At 39.3% G+C, this 24,887-nt stretch overlaps 1 protein-coding gene across 1 annotated transcript; it reads right to left on the bottom strand.

Annotated features, from left to right (window-relative positions):
* Positions 1 to 1,378: 1,378 nt before the first annotated feature.
* Positions 1,379 to 19,523, bottom strand: LOC119499286 (double-stranded RNA-specific editase B2-like). The gene is made up of 9 exons (XM_037788559.1): positions 19,441 to 19,523; positions 17,676 to 18,616; positions 10,872 to 10,977; positions 9,131 to 9,299; positions 7,793 to 7,968; positions 7,188 to 7,341; positions 6,195 to 6,388; positions 4,670 to 4,851; positions 1,379 to 2,309 (listed from the first exon to the last, which is right to left on the bottom strand). Exons 1-9 carry the CDS (start codon positions 19,514 to 19,516, stop codon positions 2,145 to 2,147), a joined length of 2,163 nt encoding a protein of 720 aa, XP_037644487.1. The 5' UTR covers positions 19,517 to 19,523; the 3' UTR covers positions 1,379 to 2,144.
* Positions 19,524 to 24,887: the final 5,364 nt, after the last annotated feature.

Below are 24,887 nucleotides of genomic sequence, written 5' to 3'. Positions count from 1 at the left end.
TTACATTCCTTACCTCAGAGAACTTTTCTGCAAATTAACACCAAGAGACACCGACTACACAGGAATAATACTTTTTTTTTCAGGAAAATAAAAGCCTTTGGGATATTTGTAAGAAAATTAATCATTTAAAGAGATAAAAGGGGAAATATAGAGAACACAAAATAAAGGGAAACATCTCTTCTGTAAAACCTGGACTCCACGTTCTGTAATGCACACAGTCTCCCTCTAGGTGGCGACATGCCTTCACTCCTGAGCCTCATATAGACTCTCTGGTACTCTACAACACTGTTCAAAATGCATGAAGGGTAAAAAAACGTTAACATAATTGAACAGGTGAGACATACAGTTACATTAAAATATTACTGAAATAACAGAACACAAATTTTGTAAAACAAAACAAACACAAATAAGTAAGATTAAAATGAAAATGTGACTTTCAGTTCAGTCGTAAAAGAAACCAGAAGAAGATTTTGCTTTGAGAAAAGGCTGATTAAGTGCTGGGCAGTATGTCAGTGACGGTGCCTTACAAGTAGAAATTATACACGGAAGATAAAATGGGATGAATGGGTCCAACTGGATTATCTTTGGGTATCTAATGCTATTCATTCTGGGGGCAGCAAACACGACCCTTGACCCACCATTCACATTTATTACAACACATCAGGAGGGTCTTCCAGTGTCTGTTTCCTGTGGAACGATGCAGCATCCATGCCATGTTTGCAAAAATAATAGAGGTGGAAAATTTCCGTTTATTCTCACTTTGGAGCAAAGAGAATTATTCCAAGTTTGTTAGTCCAATGCCTAGCCTTGTAGTCGCACATAATGATTACAAATTAAAGCTGAAGTAGGTGAGATTGGAGCAAATATGATTAAAACAAGTTATTTTTATAAAACTGTCGTTATATCCTGACAGTAGAACATGAAACAGGTAACCTGAAAAAAATCATGTTCCTCAGTGTCCTCCGGTGCTCCTAACAGCATCTACAAGATTTCACAGACCGGAGGAAAACCAGCAGTAAGAGCTGATCTGAGGTCTGCTGTCCATCTGCAGTCTATGAGAGCCGGCTGTCAATCACTCGCAAACTCCGACCAAGCGGTCAAACTAGGCAACGCTGATCAAATATGAATCAATATTATGTTACGTTAATGCCTATTTCTCTCCTCAGATGTTTCCAGAATCATCTTGTAGTGCACGGTTTAGCTGTAAATTGAGAAAGTTTGTGACGTCGCCATCATTGTAAAATCTGTTCAAGGAACGCCAAGTACCGGTCACATGACCGGAGCACAGCCAATAGGAACACTCTCTCAATGAAATGACCTGTGATTGGTCAAAGTCTCCCGTCACGGGCTAGATTTTCTAAAGCCTGAAAACAGAGCCATGAGGAGGAGCAGAAGTCTCTCAGAACACTTGAATCACAATATGCTGAAAGGTTATTACGGAATTTTTGCCCAATGATGCCAAAAATATATACTGCCTACTGCAGCTTTAAGCCTTAACGTCGTCAGATAAAACCACATACAGTGTGTAGCTCCACTTTTAATTAGCTGATTGGATTTTTGCAGCCATCTTGCCACCAGTTTGTTGATACCTACTGTAGTTCTTTTCGCCAGGTGGGAGATATCATAGCTATGGAAGTTCCCGATATCAGACAAGTATTATTATTATTATTACAGTCTGTATGATATAACAGTTACACTGCTTTATTAGTGCTAAACTCACATTTACACATCCAGCTCTAACTGTTGTTTCTTTGCAAGTTAGTGATTAGTTAAATGTTACTCAAACACTGTATATCGCTCAGTTAAACTTACATGAAATATCTTCAATGTTACTAAGTGATGTGGTTGTTAAGATTTAAAGTAGCCACACAAACTAGCATTAGTTCTTCTAGAGCTGAAGTTAGCAGCGTTTATGCAACTTGAGCTAACGTTACACACACTAAGAAGTCTACACCAGCTTTTGCCTAAAATTTGATTTACTTGTGTGAATTCTTTACTTGTCTCTCCGATCAGTTAATCATGAGATAAATGGAGGTGGAATTAACAACTTTCTTCTCTATCTAGCATCACATTCTTTGTACCTCATCCACATGCACATTCACAAACTTCACTCTCTTCACATTCAGCCTTCAACACACAGTTTTTCACACACCGACGTTGAAGTGACCCAGTTCTGGAGGTTTTCTGAGCCAGGTTCCCAGCCCTCCGCCCTGCAGAGCGCTGGTAAACTGCTGCATCGCCCTTTGGTAGCGTCCGGCGGACAGTTTGGAACCAGAATATGTCGCTGGAGTGGCTTCTGCACCGTTCAACTGAGAAAGAAAGACAGAAACGTGATTCACTCTCATACCGTTATAACCAAAATACACAAATAAAAGTGGTGGATATTTTGCAGTGTTACGATGACATCCACTGTTTCTTACAATTTGAAATGTTGATACGAACGACCGATGACAGTCGAGCGAGGGAAACACTCGGCCATGTTGAGTTCTCGGCTAATAATAAAATTTGTCAATCATGTGTTGGACTGTTCAGCCTCCACTAAATGACACCTGTCCCATGGAAATGGATGTTTTGCACAGCAGACATTTTGACTTGCGGGTAAAGCACCGGTGTAACTAATAACATTAACCATTAAGAGTTCCCTGTAAACCACAGCGGTGATTCAGCAGCAGGGACCTGGAGCTGACACGTCGATAATGTTATTGGTCACACCTGAGTTTGACAAATCGGAGTATCGGCAAGGAGAAAGGTCTATTAAGCCTCTCCACTCTTCTGAAGAAGCACACATGGCTAAAACTTAAAGTCCACCTCTTCTACTGTTTACATTGTTTATTACTTCATCTTTTATTACTGTGTTCATCCAAGTGGAGTAAGTGTTAAGACTTGTATGTATGAGATGATTTTGAGACATCGCATCTAGTTTAGTAGAAGCCAATCGTTGTCCAATATACAACTTATACAGTTGTCATGTGGAAACTTGAAGCCTCCAGTGCACAGGCACTCAGAATAGACTTTTCAGTGAAGTATAGTAGTAGTAGTTACTGTATATATCAGCCCAGTCGCACAGTAGTTCATGAAATAGTCACGAAATTGAATGTATTGATTCATGTACATAGACAGGAATTTCACTTTTTTTTTTTCACGATGCCAGCACAAAATCAATTCGTATGTAATCCACGTAATTGTGAAAAAACATCGGACTTTCGCTCGTTTGTGTCCCGTGTGAAACCAGAAGCCAACATTGATTTGTCATGTAACTTCTGTACTTAAGTTACAGCACATCCAGAGTGGTTTTCCGCGATCTTTTCCTAAAGCTAACTAAGTAGTTTTTGTCACATAACTTCCGTACTTAAGTTATGCCACTTCCGGTGTTATTTAAAACCAAACCACAATCTTTTCTGAAACATAACTAAGTAGTTTGTTGCCTAAACCTAACCAAGTCGATCTTTTCTTAAAGCTAACTAAGTAGTTTTTGTCACGTAACTTCCGTACTTAAGTTACACCACTTCCGGTGTTATTTTAACCTAAACAACGATCTTTTCCTAAAGCTAACTAAGTAGTTTTATTTTGAAAAGACTGGAGCGGAAATTGATACGTGCGTCATGTGTTGCTGGACATTCGTAGGAAAATGCACTAAAAATAAGTTGTTGAAAGTCGTGCTGAGCGTCATGAAAAAAAAAGGAAATTTGTTTCTATGTACACGAATCAAATAGATTAAATTTCATGACAAGTTTTCATCAGTTTCACATACCTGCCGTGAGACTGTGTTGTGTATATTTGAAATGCAAACATATTTGCATATTCACAGATTCTGGATTTTTCAATGAAGGTGAAAGAGTAGGCATAATTTTAAGATTTTTTTTATTGTTCCAATCAGAGACGTTTTACATGAGGAAATAGATCTACAGTATATCCATGTTTTTCACATTGAGGAGCTTTGGTTTCCTTTTTTCTAATGTGTAGTCCTTCTTTCATGTTCACTTCATTTAATTCTTTCTCAAGTCATTGAGTTTTTAAAATACTGTATAATCTCATTCAGTCTTTCTGTCTCGTCCTCCTCTGTGTCTTTTTCTTACGACGCGTCCAGTTGCTTTTGTAAATTATTACGACTGTGTCTGCCGTCATCAAATTTTAAAGTCGAGGCCGTTTGGTCCAGCACAACACTCTCGGCATACATATTTTATCATTCATTTATCATCTCACAGTGGAAATGAAACCCTGCTTTTAAAAACATCACTATATCGTGGTGGGTTTGGTCTGGGACGGAGCTTGAGGACGGTTTGGACCTCAACCAGCGTCTCAACATATTTGTCTTTTATTGGTATCTTTTTCTAAGTGATGCCACTTTTATGTGACATTGTGAATAAGTCAACCTCCAATGCTGATGTTCAATAATCAACTTAAAGATTGCAATGCTGCCTAAAGTAAATGTTATGAGTTTATCTCTATATGAATAACCTTTTTTAATAATCATATGCCTTTGTTAATGTTTTGTGGTGTGCTTGATGTTAACTAATTGATCAAGCAGATAATGTTCATCCTCATGATCCCACATACAACCACTTTTGTAAAGAAGCCCAGCAGGTGATGGTGTCCACCCTGCCTGAGCCTCCTGAGGCGTCTCCTGACGAGGTTCAGTGCTTCCTGTCTCTGAGTGTCTCTGACCCACCTGCTGCTGCAGCCGCTGCCAGCAGGCGAACATGGAGCGCCTGCAGAGCCGTGACAGCGTCCCTGAGTCCTTCCTCCTTCCTGTAGAGGTGCTGATCTCCTCCAGGCCTCCGTCACCGCAGCTCCAGTTCACACTGACGTTCGGGGCCTTCCCTGTGGGTCGAACCTCGCTGCTGCTCAGACCTGAGAGGAAACCACAGGTAAGGTGGGGAGAACAGACAGGTGTCTCAATGACTATTGGATGGATTACCATGAGATTTGGTCCACACATTCATGTCCCCCTCAGGATGAACTGTAATAACTTTGGTGTTCCTCTTTTCATCTCTTCATCATCAGGTCAAAATGTTAATTTTTCCAACATATATACATATATATATGTATATATATGTATATATGTATATATGTATATATTATAATATAAATAAAGAATTGGTCTCTGATATTGTTGGCTTAAAAGTGTTTAGTCAGTTTCACAACGAGAGTTACAGGGGTGAAAAGTGTATTTCTTTCTTTTTGTCTTTGTTTATTTGTTACCTCAATGCAGAAAATGAGGAAGGGTGCACACTAACATTAAAATATATATATATATATTATTATAATTATTTTGTTTTTTAGAGGGCGACCTGCACCCCCCAGAAGGTGGCGCCCTAGGCGACCGCCTATATGGCCTATATCCCTTAGGCCGGCCCTGGCTGGCATGCTAAACTAAGATGATGAACATGCTAAACATTAAACCTGCTTAACATCAGCATGTTTGCATGTTGACGTTTGCGTGCAGCTCAAAGCACCACGGTGCCTAAGTACATCCTCACATAACCACAATAATCCAATGTAAAAATACTCCATTACAAGTAAACCTTTACTTTAGTTAAAGAACAGAATATGTACATAAAGTATTTAAAGTATCCAAACACCATGGCCTTATGTATTATTTATAATTATTGGCTTGTTATTACTGATGCATTAACATGAAAACAACATTTTAATGTTACAGCTGCACAGCTGTATGTGCTGTTTGGTAGTATAATATATAACAATGCATCATATTTGTGTTTATCTAAACCTGCCCAGTATCACAGCTGTCAGATTAATATAGTGGAGTAAAAATAACAATATTTCCTTTTTAGAAATGTAGCGGAGTAGTTTATAGTAGCATAAAATGTAAAACTATAGTCAAGTACGGCACATATAGTAAGTAAATGTACTTATTTATTTCCCCCACAGGATGCTGTCCCACCATGCACTAAGCATAGCTATGATAACATTCTGATTTAAAGTGATAATATGTATTAATCAGATTGTTTTAAACTTGATATTTAGTTGGTTTTTTTAGTAATTTTTGTTTTTTGTGGTTTGAGTTTCCGCTATTAATGCTCGTGCAAACGGCCCAGTTCTTCTTTTGTTCGTCTCAAATGAATGAAACTTCCTGTGCATCAGACTAGACTACTTCTAGACTCTGAGTCTGTCTTGAACTGTGTTACTAAAGATGAGTAACACTTTAGGTGTGTTTAAACATTTAGACCTACAGCCGAGCAGCAGCTGCTGTCGTCGGTATGGGAAGGGCAGGTGCTTGATGGGCGCCAGGCGGCGTGCCATGGCCCGGCCCAGGTGACCCGTGTGGCTGAGCGTCCCCACCGTCAGGCTGTGCAGGTAAACCGGCTCCACGAGGTGAGACAGCAGTGCCCCCTGGACGCCCACAACGCTCCACCTGTTGAGACACACAAGTTATAAAAATAAAATAAAATCTGAGCACAGTTATGACGGCAGTTTGACAGCTGAGAAGATTTTCACTCAGGGCTCATAAATGTTTGACCGGCGTTTGACTGTCTAGACTGCAGCAAGCTGTCTGAACGGAGTGGACATCATAATATGAAAACCAGCTGCAGTGTCCCTGAAATAGACGACTGGTGGAGAGACATCCACTGAGATCCAAAAGAGAGGTACACTGTGGATAGATATGGTTTATATCTAGATTATATCCCATATTGGGTGATTTGGATATTTAATTGAAGTGTTTCCCAACATAAAGGAATGTAACTAAGTACATTCACTCAAGTACTTACGTATAATTTTGATGTACTTCAGTGTTTCCATTTTATGCTACTTTATACATATGTATTTGATAGCTTTAGTTACTTTGCAGATTTAGATAATGATGTAGCCTATTATTATTATTATAGGTTATTATACAGCTTTGTTGAATACTCGATTCTGATTGGTCGATCACGGCGTTCTACGGTCTGTTATTTCTTTACTGTTGCTATGTATACCAGACCGTTGCTATGGGCACAGATTTTATCTCGGACTCTGGAGGACCATTTTTGTGTCAAATGATTGATTCCTTAAGTAAGTAGCCGTGTAATAAGCGGGATAATGTACAGCTAGCGGGTCATTGTTGTGAAATAAACCTCGCATCGCCCTGTCGGGGTTTATTTCACAACAATGACCGGCTCGCTGTACATTATCCCTCACTTAAATATCAGAACACGCCTTCCTTCCAGGGCTGATTATAAACTCACTTTGCCATCTTGTCAGTGCAGGACATGGTGACGAGAGATTTGCCCGGCACCACGCCGCCCCAGTTCTGATTGGCTCTCCGCGCTGTGATGGGCAGCGTGCCCTCGCCTCCGTCCACCTTCACCCTGAGGCGACAGTGGAACCTCCTGCTGGGATCTGACACGATAAGGAAACAGAAGAAGGAGATTTAGAAGGTGACTAATAATCTCCCCTTCCCCTGCTGCCACTGCTGAAATGCTCTTGAGCAAGGCTCAATGTTGGTCTGTCGGTAACTATCGTGTGGATTACCGTGAAATTCATGGTAAACATTCATGTTCCCCAGAAGATGAATCCTACTGACTTTGGTGATCCTCTAACTTTTCCTCCAGCGCCACCATAAATTTCCCTTTTGCTGTTGCTGAGTAAAATATCTGCACAACTATTGAATGTATTGGAATACATTTTGCATGTACTTTGTTGTGGACGCATACTGTGTTACCCAGTATGTGTCTACAACAAAGTACGTATCGATAATAATACAAAAACATGAAGGTGCAAAACACTAGAAGACAAAACGTCATGAGTCGGTATCATCATCATCACCATCGTCTAAATGTGTTGGTCTCACATGCAGCTGTGGTCTCGTAGGGGCAGTTGAGTCGTGCGTCTCCACACGGCGACGAGCTGACGTACATGTGGAAGAGGACGCCGTCCCGCAGCCGGAGGCCACCGCTGCCATCAACACCGCCGCCACCATCTTTATTTGGTACGAAGATGGATTGTTCCTCACAGTCTGCTGGCTTACTTCAGAGAGGAAAGACAACGAGAAGTCCAACGTGAGACAGAGACGGGGTGAAAGAAACAAGATCTACTACGCCTACTACGTTGTAAAAGTGAAAGTGAAACTTAAAAGCAACACGTTCTAACATGTTTTAAAACTGAATGAAACATCACTTTTTGAATACAAACAAAAAGGCTTTGTTAGGTTTAGGCAACAAAACTACAACTTCTTTAGGTTTAGGCAACAAAAGTACAACTTCTTTAGGTTGAGGCAACAAAACTGCAACTTCTTTAGGTTTAGGCAACAAAACTACAACTTCTTTAGGTTGAGGCAACAAAACTACAACTTCTTTAGGTTGAGGCAACAAAACTGCAACTTCTTTAGGTTTAGGCAACAAAACTACAACTTCTTTAGGTTTAGGCAACAAAACTGCAACTTCTTTAGGTTGAGGCAACAAAACTACAACTTCTTTAGGTTTAGACAACAAAACTACAACTTCTTTAGGTTTAAACAACAAAAGTACAACTTCTTTAGTTTTAGGCAACAAAACTACAACTTATTTAGGTTTAGACAACAAAACTACAACTTCTTTAGGTTGAGGCAACAAAACTACAACTTCTTTAGGTTTAGACAACAAAAGTACAACTTCTTTAGGTTTAGACAACAAAACTGCAAGTTCATTAGGTTTAGGCAACAAAACTACAACTTCTTTAGGTTTAGACAACAAAAGTACAACTTCTTTAGGTTTAGACAACAAAAGTACAACTTCTTTAGGTTTAGACAACAAAACTGCAAGTTCTTTAGGTTTAGGCAACAAAACTACAACATCTTTAGGTTTAGACAACAAAACTGCAAGTTCTTTAGGTTTAGGCAACACAACTACAACTTCTTTAGGTTTAAACAACAAAAGTACAACTTCTTTAGGTTTAGACAACAAAACTACAACTTCTTTATGTTTAGGCAACAAAACTACAACTTCTTTAGGTTTAAGCAGCATCATTGTATTGTAAAAAGGAAAAACTTCATAAATAAAACATGTAAAAAAGAAAATATTCCCCAACAAATGCTCTATTTCCTCCTTGCCTTGTGCTTTAGATTAAAACTCTTTAAAAAACAACCTTGAAGGCAAATTCCCCAGCAAGACTAGACAACAAAGAATAACAAAAACCTTGTTCGGGTTCGTACCAGAGCAGCAACTCCAGCTGAGCATACAGGAATCGAACCAGCGCCCTCCGACTGACGACTTCAGCGTGGCAGTCGCTGAGCGCACTGCCGTGGTCGCTGACGTTGTCCGAGTCCAGACACTTAGTCCCCGTGGCCAGAGACACAACCTGCGCTGACCTGAGGTCAAATCCTGGAAAAGAAAGACACACGGGTAGATATATCTGCAACAGCTCAGATTTCTGGTGACTTGTTGAGCAAATGATTGACTCTCCGATGGAAGAAGAACATGATGCAGCTCAAACAAGACGCCTCATTTGACCCTCAGAACAAGAATTTTCCTCTTTGCTGTTCTCCGCCTCGGCGTCCCGTCATAACCAGGACAATAACAGGCTGAGACGAGCTGATGAAAAGTGCATGAGTGAACAATCACTCCAACGCCACAAAAACATGCTGTTGTGTTGCAATGTGGCCTCATCAAAGATTCACAGGACGGTAAAGAAGATGACTGTTTCCCCTGACTCATTTGAAATGCAGCGGGACGTTTTCATGTACTCAGATGCTCCTGCACTACTCTTCTGACTGCTTTAAATGACGAGTGGAAAAACATCCCTTACGAAAAGCAGTATACTTCAAGTTTATTTTATGAAATATACTTAAGTAAAGTTCAAGTATACATTTTGAAATATTTCTTATTCTTTGTGTAGTAAGTACACTGATATATATGTACTAGTACTATACTTGTAAGTGTAGTACTTTAAGACTTCTTAAGACTAAATAGGCCCACTTTTTAGTTTATAAATTTAAGTATAAGAATAGTAAACTTTGAGTACACCTAAGATTTATTTTTTACCGCAACTATACTATAAGTATGCTGCAAGTATACTTGTATATACTGGTAGCTCACTTTTAAGCAGAGAAGGGGACTCGAGTCGCACTTAAGACGCACACACAGTGACTTGAGACTTGACTTGCAAAAAATGACTTGTGAGCATCTCTGCCTTTCAGTTCATGAAAGTATACTCTAACTTTATAGTACTTAGCCAATGGTTTATATATTACATAAAGAGATGTACTCCTTTTGCTATTTGACTTGATGATTTGTGATGAGATTAAAAAAATAAATAAAATGTGTTGTTCTTGTTCATGCCTCCACGGTGAACGGAGAATACAAAAACTTTTTTTCTGATGAATTGAAGTAAATTCATATCAAAACATCCTTTTACAAACTCTCAAACACTTTAATAGGTTACTCTATCAAAAAGTAAGCACAACTGCAAGCCAAGTATTCCTTTCTGTAGGCCTATAAAGCAAGAATACTTAATCATACTTTTCTTAAGTATATCTCAATCAAAAGATTAAGTACAAGTAGACCTATAAGCCAAGTACACTTCAACTTTTCTGTATACTTGTCGATATAAGCTAAGTATACTCAAGTAAAGTATATAAAAGTAAACTGAAAGCATACTCTCTTATTTTGAGTTTAATAGAAGTATACTAATAGCACACTTGAATAAACTTCTTTTTTGTAAGGGATGCAACCCTGGTTGAGTTAAAACAAACATGCTAAAGCCTTAAAGGATTAGTGATGATGGACTGTGATTTGTCATCTTCTTCTTCTTCCTCCTCAAACCCCCCGGCCCCGACCCACAGCTGCACAGCAGCTACAGTTATTTGTGTATTTCCATGACAGTGATTTTCTCTCTTAGTGTCTGACCTCATCCTCTCTTATCAGAGTTCTGACCGTCGTGTCTCCAGCGCTCACCTCTGCTCATTACGACCCCTGCCAGGACCTTGTGACGGGAGAAACAACTGTCTGTCAGCTCGGAGTATTTCTCTCTCACCAGGTGGAAGATGGACTCTGCGAAGAACTGCAGAAGAAGAAATTGTAGAGACAGTTGTTACAAGAGTGGAGGATGCATCATGAACATGTCCTCTTTCTTTCTGTCACTCTCCTCTAATTTAAGTTTGTTATGAGATGTATTTATTATTATTCTGACTAAGGTTGGGATTATCTAAATGTGAAACTGTTATTCTTTGAGGCATGTAAACAGGTAGTATAATGTTGCCAGGGAATTTCTTAGTTTGCTGCCAATTTTTTTGCCTTTATTTTTTCACATTTTGGCCAATTGGCACAATTAAAAGTATGCCGAATTATATATTAGCAGCTCCTGTTTGCAGTGTACTCATGGATGTACAGACAACTATCACTGGATTACTTTCATACTGAAGAAAACTTAAAAATGTGATGATTCTCAGGCCAGTTCTGTTCATTTCATATGATTTTTAAGCAGATTTATGGAAGTTAATTCATTACGGATATCTGGGCTAATGATATCCTCAGAAAGCAAAAGTCACACTGAGTCTAAAAATATGTGTATCATGTCTGTGTGTTTCCATTTGACGGTCTGGACATCCTTGTGTATCCTGGTTTGCTTTAACTTGTAAAAACGTATCCCAATGGCGGTATTCTGCCTTTAATGAAAGTTAAATAAAAAAGGAAAGCAAGAGATATCACATTAATATAATATCAAATCCCATCTCAAACATGTTTTTATCTCATCCAATTTTTTATGTTGTCATGGTGACGCCTGCCCTGTCATTCCCCACCTGTCCACCAGTGTATAAACACCAGTGTAAATACATTTAGATAAATGCATAAAAAACAGAGTCAAATTCCTTGTATGTATGTACTTGGAAAATAAAACTGATTCTGATTTTATCTAGTTGTTATGATTAGGATTATCAATAGTTTATGGTTTCTTTAATTAATAAATTATATGTGCAATAAAGGAAAAAAAACACTCTTTCTTGCTATCTTCAGCCCACTGTTTTTTTTTTGTGGTTGACTGTAGTTGTCATTTTAATAAAAATACTTTAACAGTTTAATTCTTCTGTGCTGTTGCTGCACATTGAGTGTTTTACAATGAGTGAAACAGCGCCCCCTCTGACTGTGTGGTGAAACACTGCATTGCACTACTACTAAAAAGGGGGATTAACCAATCAGAAGAGGCAACCTAACTAAATTTCAGTAGCTACTTTGCTGGAATTCTTGTTGACAAGGATTCATGCTGACTGGACAATCATTGGACCACTACAGGATTCATGGACCTCTCCAACCTGTCACAGGTGATTGAGACACACATTAAATCAAAAAGTCACACAGACTGAGCTGTGAAATTGAAGCTTTCTGGAGTTAGTGAGAAGCATTAACACAAAGAAGCACAATGAAACTTGTGGCCACTTCTCCACCAAGACAGACAGGAGAATGAGCTTCCTCTTCAAACAGGGTGAGTGAAACACACACTTCTCTCTCTCTGTGGATTTACTGTTCACTGAGCTGTGTGTGTGCTTCATGTTTAATGTGGTTATATTGATTATTTAGCATTGCTTGCCTGGATTTAGCTGCATGTGTTAGTCAGTCCACTGAAGTAGTTGTTTTTATATGGAGGACAAATAAATGAATAAATAAATAAATGACTCAATAAATGAATAAATATGTCATGAAATATAGCAAATAAAATGATATTAAAAAATGAATGTAGCCATTAATTAATTGATAAAATCTGACATAAGTTGATATTTTTGTTTAATTTGCTTCTTTATTTATTTATCTTTGTATTAATTCACTTATTTATATACTCTTCTGTTTAATTTTCCCTTTATTCATTTTGTATATTTATTTATTTTTGCATATATTTCTTATTAATTAATTTTTATTTATTTTATATTTACTTTTAAATGTATTTATTTATTTATATACGCCTTTATTTATTTCTGCACGATTTTCCCTTTGCAATTCACACCTTATTTATTTCCCCACACTTATTTATTTCTGTATTCTTTTTTTTATACATTGCTTCTTACATTTCTTTATGCATTTCTGCCTCATTATGCAAATGAGGGGGCTGTCACTCAACGTGTGTCATCATGGGTTCAGGATGCTTGACTAAATGCTTTCTTATGCATATGCGTTCACCGCTCTTTATACTTCCTGGTTGACAATTACGTGGATTACATACAAATTGATTTCGTGGGATATAAACAAATTACAATACATCACTTTACGTAGTTATAGCTACGAACAGTGTATGAGAACAGCCTGTTGTGTGTAAGACAATTTCTTTACAGTTGGCCTATATCTCAGCATTTCATTCATTTCTGTAAAGAAAACTAAACGAAATTGGTATTTCTAAAGTTTGGATTATTATCTAAGATATAAACAGGATAAGGGCACGCCCACCACCCCACGCCTCCCTACTGTTAAGGCTGATCAAGTGGTTTTCCTTGAACCTTTCATACTGGTGCATTCACTTGCTACCTGTTGTTGCCTTGAAGGCGGTCTCTGACCGAAAGCTCGCTTTTTAGAAAGATTTTTGCACAGATTTGAGTAGGGATGCACGATCCAACATTTTCAGTCGCGATACCGATAGCAATACCAGGGCTTTGGGTATCGGCCGGTACCGAGTACCGATCCGGTACCAGTGTCTAATTAATTCTCCTAACAAATAAATACATAGATATACATTTACAGAATTGTTATTTATTATTAAAATAATAAATCATACACCAACAACTTAAAAATCTTAAAAATTAACAGGAATTACAATTCTACTGTAAACCTTTTTAATACAGCAACAAATTGGTCAAAACTTAAACAGGAATTCAAATTCCAGTATAAAACGTATATAGTATATAAACATAGAATTGAATTGAATAGATTGGCTCCATTGTCACCGATACCCGATATCTACCATTTGACTCAATATTTGCAAGTGAAGCATAAATAATTATTCCCTCTATAAAATCTTCTCTATCCACTAAAAACTCACTGTTGCTATTAATGTTTTTATGTTCCTACATTTGCCATAAAGATTGTCTGGAGAAACGGCGTGCTCCATTCTGTTAATCCTATATTTATAAACCTATATTTAAACCTGAGGACATCGTGACTTCTGCTGTCGTATATATTCTCCAGACAACCGCCACCAAAAAATACACACAGAACAACTTTCAAACAAAGTCTGCAGAGATGCACCAACAGCTGAGACATTCGCCTGGACCGCGAGCACGAGGCTCGCCGAAACATCTCTGACAGTCTGTCAATGATGGCCGAGAGTTTTCTCACTCTAAACTCCCCCAGTCTGCGGAGGAAGAGGTGTCACACTCCTACTTGTCAAAATATGTCTAATTATATTTTTAGAGGACTGTCACTCTTTTTCTGAGGGAGTTCCAGCTAGTTGCTATCTGCAGCAAGGTTCAACGAAATGCCAAGAGGAGCATCACAACAATGTTAATAGGAGGAGGACCAGTGATGCTTCTGACTAGATCATAGAAATATCAGTTGTGCTGAATGTTCTTCTGCTGAATATTTGATAGAAAATAAAACTGCTCAGTCAGATGAAATATTTGACAGTCTGAATTGAATCCAGCAGTAGCTGCAAATAATTCATGTTTAATAAATGTGTGTATGTAATGGGTGGGCAAACTAGACTTCCACTGATTGTTTAAACTACTTATTGCTCATACATGATCAGAAAAACAACATAAAAATGGTTTGGATGTCATGTTTTATGCAGTTTTAAAGGGACTATTTGTAACTTTCAGAAATGCTTCTTAACAGCGACACCTGTGGCCGTTAAGTATACGAAAGTCAGCGCCAGGCTTGCGCTACTTCTCGTTCTAAATAGACATGAACGAGCATCGCTCAAAACAGTGAGGCGACACACGTCAGCAAAAACCACAATATCACTCTATATTTCAGCTGCTTGGCAGTAATGTTAGCTGACCAGACGAAGGTCTCTCCATGAATCAATGCTGATACTGTGTTTGCTTCTCCTGCCTCAGCGCAGGTTTCAGCAGCGGGGCTCCTCAGCGAGAAACTCGTCTCCCTCCGCCCGCAGCCGGAGAGAGCAGGAAGACACCGGCACCTGGTCGGTAACGAGACGACAAGGTTTCTCTCTGCGGAGTCCCATCACTTCACAAGACACCGAAAACCTCTGTTTGTCTGGTGAAGCTGCAGCAGTTATTTCTGCACAAACGTCCACTGTACATTCACTAGATATTCTCAGATCTAAACCAACTCTTCTGCAGTGTGGAGTGAGCGCGCGTTCACGTCTAGAGGTGGAGCGAGTACGCGAGAACGCGCCAGTGTCTGAGTGAAGGCAGGCAGGCAGAGGAGCGGGGACGCCGGCCACACGCGAGCGCGCATAAGCGAGCGTGCATGTGTCCCGACCCGGTACATTTACACGCTTAAAAAGTTACAAACAGTCCCTTTAATTACATGAGAAATAAAACTGGATATGATTTCACATGGCACCAACGAAGCAAGCTATTCTCATTCACTCTTCATACTTATTCCTATACGGAAATACTGCGAGTCTGAAAAGTGAAGCCAGCAGGGGGCGACTCCTCTGGAACTAAAAGAAGTCTGATTTGTATGGAAGTCTATGAGAAAATGAGCCTACTTCTCACTTGATTTATTACCTCAGTAAACATTGTAAACATGAGTTTATGGTCTCAATCGCTAGTTTCAAGTCTTCTTCAATACAGCATGATGTTCATTTGGAAAAGCCTTTAAAACCGTAGTCCTCAAACCAATGGGTGACGTCACGGTGACTACGTCCACTTCTTAAATACAGTCTATAAAGAGCGTCAAATTCCACGTCGGGATGAGATCAGGGTGGATGGACGGGTCAAAGAAATACAGCACTTTAACCCAAGAGACTGCTGTTCGTGTCAAGATGTGACCTCATCTTGACCAGGCTATAACTATCTGTATCTGAAATGTCTCAACTCATTTTGTAAGAGCAGGTGTTTTTTTGGGAATGAAACTCTCTGGCTCAACATTTTCTGGATGACAGTGGCACAAGGTCGTGTGTAATGAGTGTGTTAAACAATTATCTGTCAGATTATTATGCTCTTCACACCGCCTTCCCGCTCCACCTCTATCTCCTCGGTCTGCTGCTGCTCCTCCTTCATCCCTAATGTGCTGTAATAATGTTCATTAATGCGTCACGCCGCCTGACAGACAGTTCATATTGAAGGGAAGGGGGGGGCCGATGCTAAATGATCAGTCGGGGAGGCTGTAAAAAAGATCATCTTCTAGACAAAGAGGAGGAGGGAAGCTTCTGCAGATTAAGTTTTGGTGTGTCAGCCTAAAGCGGGGTGAAATCACCCTTTTGTTCAAATTCAGAGCATCAAAATGTTTTTTTTTTCATCCTCCTGTCTCTCATCAAATCCCCCCAGGGTTTAATAAAGTATCTACATGTCTGTCTCTATATTCCTTTGCATATTTGGATGACAGTGTGGTTCTGCATTAGCCATGCTCAGTCGCTCCGCGGAGACGATCTCGGGAGACTTCTTGTATTCATAAAGCACGACAGCAAAAGACGTGGAGGACAATTCTCTGAGGCTCAGAGACATAATGAAGTTGTTTAGATGCTACAGACGATGCATACAGGACACCATCCAGCTCTCGGGCCTCAGGACATGATGGCTGCGCTGATGTGCGGCGGGCACACTCCATTTGGTAGCATACGGCGCACCTCAGACCCATTTATCCAGACCATTTAGAGGACTGGCGAAAGCTTAAGAGATTCGGGGTGAATTCGGTGTCACCACTGATGTCTCCTTGTGAGGAAAATCTGTCTTTAACATATGACAGGCATTTACTGATACACTGAGTCTGTCTCCTCTCTCTGTACTCTGTGTAACACGCTGACCAGACTTTTATCTTCTGCAGAACACTTTTTATTATGATGTCTATTTTGTTTTTTATTGATTTACAAAGTTGTTTTAATCCTTCAGGACTCAAAAGGAAGTGATTGGTCTTTTTATTTCACCACTTTGCATATGCAAACTGTAATGGGGGTCAATAACAGGCAATTCTAACGAGATCAGAAGCACTACTATAGAAATGAACTATTACGTTCCTTATTATGAATTTATTATAGGGCTGTCAATTGATTATAATATTTAATTGTGATTAATAGCATGATTGTCTGTAGTTAATTGTGAATAATTGCAGATTAATCACATTTTTATCTCTTCAAAATGTACCTTAAGGGGAGATTTATCAAGTATTTAATCCTCTTATCAACATGGGAGTGGACAAATATGCTGCTTTATGCAAATATATGTATATATTTATTATTAGAAATCAATTAACAACACAAAACAATGACAAAAATAGTCCATAAACCCTCACAGGTATTGCATTTAGCATAAAAAATATGCTCCAATCATAACATGGCAAACTGCAGCCCAACAGGCAACAACAGCTGTCAGTGTGTCAGTGTGCTGACTTGACTATGACTTGCCCCAAACTGCATGTGATTATCATAAAGTGGGCATGTCTGTAAAGGGGAGACTCGTGGGTACCCAGAGAACCCATTTACATTCACATATCTGGAGGTCAGAGGTCAAGGGACCCCTTTGAAAATGCTTAAATTGAACGTAAGTTTGGAGCGTTATTTGGCCTCCTTCTCTACAAGCTAGTATGCTTCTTTGTTTCTATACTCTTGGATCTAAATACTGAGTGGTGGCAACAGGAGACTGAGCTACTCACCCGAGGTAGCTGATGTTTGGCTCTGCTGCCCTGGAGGCCCGTGATCTTCCTCTCCGGTCCCAGACTTATGTTGTAAACAGACTGCAGGGCGGCGGCCGCCGCCTGGGCCTTGGCCAGCCTTTTACTGTGACCACACCCTTCAAACACCCTCCCCTCCACCCTAACCACCATAACAAAACTCCTAATTGGCCTGCCATGAATTCTCTCCGTCAGGCACATGTACCTGAGTCCTGGTCGCAGCTCGTTGAGCAGCGCCACCGGACTGAGGTGCTCTAAAAGTGAGGTGCTAAGGACTCGTCTTTTGGGATTAGTGGAGGAGAAGTCCAGCGTGAGTCGGACAAGTCGTCGGTGGTTGTAAATGCTGGAGAAAACCTCCTTTTTTGCCGTGCTGCAGTGCAGGAAATCACAGTTTTCATGCAGGTCAAACTCTTTGAGGAAAGCGTCAGGGATGTCCAGTTTATCTGCTGTAAAATCCGCAGGAGTGCTGGTGAATTTCCCCATGGAGGCGTGCGCCTGGGAGGCGTTTGGGAACTGGATGAATGAGCGGAGAGCCAGCTCTGCAGCCCTCATCTTGGCCTGCTTTTTTGTCGGTCCTCTGCCCTCGAAGTGGAAACCATTTACCTCCACGCCTACGGAGAACACCGGAGCATGCAGCGGGCCAGTCTTTGACATGATCTCGTACCGCAGACCGGGTCGCAACTCGTTCAGCTGCACCAGCGCGTTCTTCTGAGTGACGGCCCAGGCTGCTCTTTTACAAGTCAAGGGGCTCTGGTGGAGCAGCCGGTCTTTTCCATCCGCCAGCGGCTGCTTCCTCTTTAGAGCTCTCGGGCCGTGTTTGGGGAAAGTTGTGCAAAAGGTTGATGGATGATACTTTCGCAGAAGGTCACAGTCCATCTGGCTTTTATCTTCCTGATTCTCTTTCACCTCCACGCTGCTTGTACCTGTTGGCAGATCGAAATCATTACGGGAAATGTGACATGATGGAAAAATGTTTTCTTTTTATTAGAATCTCAAGGCATTTGTAAGTGTGAGTTGGCCTGCGTGTAAGTGACAAGACTAAGAGTCTACAGCCATGTTAGCGGCTCGTGAGACTGTGAGCTAAATGCTAACATCAGCTATTGTCCAGAAACCCTCACAGGTACTGCATTTAGCAAATAAAATATTGACTATGACTTGCCCCAAACTGCATGTGGTAATCATAAAGTGGGCATGTCTGTAAAGGGGAGAATCGTGGGTATCCATAGAACCATTTTCCTTCATATATCTTGAGATCAGAGGTCAAGGGACTCCTTTGAAAATGGCAATGCCAGTTTTTCCGCGCCAAAATTTAGCTTAAGTTTGGAGCATTATTTATCCTCCTTCTCGACAAACCAGTATGACATTGTTGGTACCAATGGATTCATTAGGTTTTCTAGTTTTATATGACACCTCACTCTAGCTTTAAAACGGAGCCCGCTACAACCTAAAAATCGTGTTGAAGAAATTGCGTTAACTTTGACACTCCTACTAAAAATGTAATGTCAGTGTATGCTAAATGAGTATATATGGGAAATAGATTACCCACTTGGAGTGAGTTGCGAAGTGTAAATTAAATGAAATGTAGTAAATGTAATACACCAAAATAATCAAAATAATTTCAACATAATACACAGTGTTGGTTTCTTAGTAGTATGATAATCGCTCCGTGGTAGCTGAACATGGAAAACTTCAGTATTATTGGCATAAAAACATAATTTTTAAAAGTGCACGGAGGAAAAAGATTTACTTGAATTGTCTGCATCCTCAGCAGATGATGCTCCAGCATCCCAGTGTCTGATGGGACTGATGAGAGTTGATAACATGTTGCCTCGTTCTGAAACACAGCATCATAAATACAAGAAGTCATTGAGCATTTTCTCCACAGCATGACGCAGCATCATATAAATCACACACAGAAAGATACGCTATTTCACTATTAAATATAAAAAACAACTCATTCACACGTTTTTTGTGAAATGAGCCCAATTACAGTCACGACTCTGAACGCTTATACTGCATAGTTTTATATTCACTCCCAACCATAAAAGTAATGGAATGGACTGAGGTAAACACGTTTATGGCGATAGTGCAAACGTAATGTGTGAGGCTGGGAGGGCCATTAGAGTTCCAGCTTAGATGAACGGAGTGAAAGCAAACAGAAAGGCGGCTCAGAGCCAGGCGGGGTAATTGAAAGGTGTCGGTGATAAGGACCGAGGTTTTCAGACGGGAAGCGTCGAGGGGCTTAAAGCTTTGTCTTATTAAACCAGTCACACCGTTTTTCAATCGGGCACAAACGTTTTTCATTAGATTTCAACTGATTTGGTAAGTTTGAAGGTTTCACGGGTGTCCTTGGTGTGATAGCTGTTTTTCAATTATAAGAAAATATCCCATCTTTTTATACTTTGAACAATAATGACATTATGTCCAACACTTTTCATCCCAACTCGTCATATACTGAGTCTTCGTCAGACCTCTTTCCTCTTTTTTCCGTCACACTAAACATGTGCTTGGCGTCTCTTTCCAGTTGCAGTAAACACGTACATAATGTTGTGAATTAAACAAAAACACTTGTTTAGGATTAGGCGACAAAACCACTTAGTTAGGTTTAGGAAAAAAACAACATGGTTGGGCTTAAATTGACTATGATTTTACAGCGCAAATGTGGCTTGACATTGTCAACACGGGACAAGACAAACAGCTGATTGTAAAGTGAAAGTGAAATGTAACGCACGGGACACGAACAGTCAGACGAACGGTCTCCTGGATGAAAGCCTCGTTTGTTGCACACATATTTTTACACATAGGCGGGCGCATTCATGTATTCATGTCATAGTTCTGCATCGGGGTAACTTGCAAAAAAGGTGATTCAGGGGTGGTATTTTGTCGTGTTTCAGCTCTATCTTCTGCACCACCTAGAATATGAGAGCCACTTCAATAAGGTGCGTTACAAACAGGCACATCAACTGTGGAGATGTGCTGCTCAGTATTATAAGAATAAGCACAAAATATTACTTTAAATTGTAATGCCTGAATTACCTTTGTTTTAAAATATATTAGTTTCACATGTATGAAATGGCCCAAAATGATCGCATTAAACGTGCTGCCTAACTGAGTTATTTGAACAGCGCATGGTGAGTGTAGGATTTTCAGTTTCGGGTCGGGTCAATAATTAATTGGTGACGAGGCGGGTACGATATTGCACGTTGCGTTGCCGGGGCGGAAGCGGGTCTTGGAGATCAGATCCGTGCAGGACTCTGATGCATGTGTACAGTACCCTCCCATCCATGAAAAATGGGGCTTCCAATAAAGGCTGTGTAATTCGAACGCTGGACAAAATCTACAGTCCTCGTTTGGTGTAAAGATGTATCGACAAACCGTCTCCGTCCTTGTGGTGGTGTGTAGGTTTATTGCTGGTGCTTTGTCCCGACTACCAGGATTTATCCCTCCACCACGGAAAAAGACTGTACTGTGGTAACCAATCGTTAAAGTGTATTAAAAAACTAAGTTGGTAACAAATTATACATGTTTCTCCCTTCTGAAGCACCTCCTTTCTACGTCCAGGCCTTTCCTCCCTCCCGCCTCCAAACTCAGCAACGTACTATATCTTCCACATCTTTTGATGTTGGGATTTGGCTTCAGGAAACACCTGCAGCTCCATCACTAATAGTAATAGATCACCTGCTGGTCCCTGTTGGCCCCCCGAACCAGTGACCCCATTTATCCCCAGTTAGATTTATCTGGTGCCCTGCCACCTTTAAACAGCTTTTGTTCAGCAGGGCAGAATATACAGACATAAACACAGAGAAATATGGGCTGCAGGGGGCAATTATGTTTGATATTGCTTATGAAATATTAATGCCTGCCTGCTGCAAGTAAAACATATAATGAATCAACATTAAAATAATGAGCCATTTTAAGAGACTTTATTATTTTAATGACCGGTATACCAGCTACAATTGCTTCCAGACACACTTTTGGAATAAATAATTCATTGTATTTTAATTTTAAGCCACGTCAAAGGAAAAAATTATTTAAAATTCCAATATTACAAAAGAGTACAGGAAACATAAAGCTGTAAAATACATAAATCAAATGGAGTCAGTTGAGAAAAACTGTGTTGAGCTCATCAAATTAATCTGTAAAACAGGGACACTGCTTTTGAAAAAAAAAATCAGTATTAAATAAGTTTTACATCTGAAACAATCACCGTAAGATGCATGTTTTTCTGACGAGTCTTTTTTGCCGGCCCTTTTTTCACCCCGGTGACTGGTGATTCTGGAGGGCACTGCAATGCAAACTAAAAGTCATTAGAATAATGAAGAGTGCACACTAAACTATTCTGCATTAACCTTGCACCTTGCAGTTATATCAGGCGTGTGATGCCATTAAGTGGTGGGTTGATATGAGCGAGAGCTGTGATACGGGATGTGAATGTAATGATGTGAGTCTGGAGCTTCTGAAGGCAGCGGCAGGTGGAGGTTGGAGGTGTTTTAATGACCTGCACCATCACAGCTAATGGGGCCATTTATTTTGGGGATGAAAAAAGATAATAACTGTGTTTGTCTTTGCGTTACATCGGCTGAGCCCCTCGCACCTTCCCACACTCTCTGTCATCTCCACTCTCAATCTCTATTTCCCCACTCGCTCCTCGTAAACACACTCTCATTCGAGCAGCACTTCATTAACTCACTCCCCATTTGTGAATTGCAGTGTTAGACTTTACACTTGATTTAAGTAGAGGTTAACCAGGTTGCAACATGACAAATTATTTGCTTAATCTACCTGTAATCTTCTTAACAAGCAAATCTTTCCAAAAAGAAAATGGGTTTGTGGAGCAGTTTAGAGATGAAATTGGAGCTGCTGTTGTGCAACACAGGTGATGTGAAGGTCTTGTGCACTTACATCTATCAGTCAGGTCGTCCTTTGCACTACCACAAATGAAAATTAAAAACAGAGCAAATATAAGTGGATGAAAACCACTTATTCTTATTGTTTATGTCTATTTGAAGTTACAAATTATACTAATTTACTGATGTCATTTCATACCAGAATGCGTAAAGTTGTGTATTTGGCATTTCACTGAACAAATAATTTGACAGTAACACTTTATAATAACCATCATTTATAAAAAAACTGATAGTTAATTAAACTTAGTTAACGGTATTTTACTGTTAACAACCAATTAAATGAGAATTAATAAAGTTTGCTAAATTATTATTAATGCTAATTTATTTTATCATTAGTTTGTGTAATATGAAATAATTAGTTTATAAATTCTATATTGTATTATAGCTGATAAGAGACAATAACAATTACATTCTGATTATATTAGTTAAGTATATAACAGTTTATTGTTGCACACATTTTATATTCTATATTAAGTTTTCATTAATGATTACCAAACCATTTGCAAACTTTTAAGAAACAGTTTGTAAAACATCTATAAACATTACATAGATGGACCAGCAACCAATTATTAACAATTGACAAAGTATTAACTTATAGACGTTTTTACAAACCAATTATTAACAATTGACAATTGAGTATTAACTATCTATCCAAATAATGTTTATAGACGTTTTACAAACCAATTATTAAGAATTAATAAAGTATAACAATTATCTGATCCATCTTTCTATGTAATGTTTATAGATGTTTCACAAACAATTTCTTAAAGGTTTACAAATAATTACAAATCGTAATCATTAAAATAAAATTATAATATAGTATATACAATTTTATAACATGTGCAACAATACATTTTTAAAATAACAAACATTATAGCATTACTAATAATTAAAAAACATTATTAATTATAATTTCATGGTTTGTTAACTGTAAAATAACTATTACAATTTTAATTAACTATCAATTTACCATGTATTAATGATGGTTATTATACAGTGCTACCAATTTAACTATTAATAATTTATAATTTCCTAAAAGCAGGTGTGTGCCCTAGTCTGTCCCCGCTTTATTCACACTTTTCGTGACCCTAAGGCTGCTAAAACACTCGATACCTCTCATGTATATGTTGTGTAAACCCCTCCGTGTGTCAACAGTTATGACTGATAGCAACATGAATCCTACTGTTTTGTGACTTTTCTTCACTCTTGCAGACTGTTACTGTTTCTTGAATGTTCGTGTCAAGTGCATAACTGGTCACATCTTAAATATGACTGCATTAACAGCTGGTATTAATCTATCTATGGTCTTTATCTGGATGTCTAATCTGGATGAGTAAACGCATAGAAAATAGATTCCAATTGTATGACACTAAAGTGCAGATGGCAGTGGAGCTACAGTACACAGCCGGCCTCTGTCTATCTGATGATACAGGAAAGGCAAATTAAGAAGTGTTAAGCTTCTTCAATCGCTGTGAGAGCCCTTTGGATTTCAAGTACAACGGCTTAACCTCTCGGCCATCACAGCTGATAAATAAGAAGACCCCATACAGTCACATTGCTTCGGGGAGAGACTGTTAAGGATTGGATATGGATTTTTCCCATAAAAGGCTCAAAACGTCTGAGACAGAGCCCTCAAGCTCCTGCTGATGTCACAGTGGGACAGCTGAGCCCTAAGACTTAGCTAAAGAGCGAGAGGGAACATCAGACAAAAAACCCTGTAACACCCATTTGAGTCACTAAAAAAAAAGTCCCTAGAACCTTTAGTTAACAAAAATCGCAATAAATCGTTATATCGAATCGCAATACTTAAAAATCACAATACATATAGAATCGGCACCCAAGTATCTTGATAGTATTGGATCGGGAGATATGTGAATCGTCCCAGCCCTAACACACACTAACATCTGACTTTTGTCTTCAGTGGAAAAGACTATGATTTGCTGGACAAGAGAGAATAGAGACAAAAGAGCCGAGCAGAAAGGAGAACAGGAAGATTGCATCGCTTCATGTTCCACAGTGCTTGTGTTTATCAAACCTTAGAAGCAAAGTTTCTCCATCCAGCCGCTGTTAATGAACCTTATTTAATAGAATAATGAAATTAGGCATGGCGGGGGGGAAGAGAGAAGCACCCGCTCGCTGTCCGGTGTGTGTGTGTGGTTTGACAGCTGTGGATAATCTCATTTGCTAAGCATAATTAATGGCAAGCAGTTTCATTTACTTGTAATGTGGACTGTCTTTCCTCAAGGGCAAAGAAATATAGAAACTTTTTGGAATAATTTCTCTATCG

This window comes from Sebastes umbrosus, chromosome 12, assembly GCF_015220745.1.
Source record: "Sebastes umbrosus isolate fSebUmb1 chromosome 12, fSebUmb1.pri, whole genome shotgun sequence".
In the NCBI taxonomy this organism is placed as follows: Eukaryota; Metazoa; Chordata; class Actinopteri; order Perciformes; family Sebastidae; genus Sebastes; species Sebastes umbrosus.
Note: the sequence above shows the minus strand (reverse complement) of the source record. Positions and strands in the feature narration are given on the sequence as shown.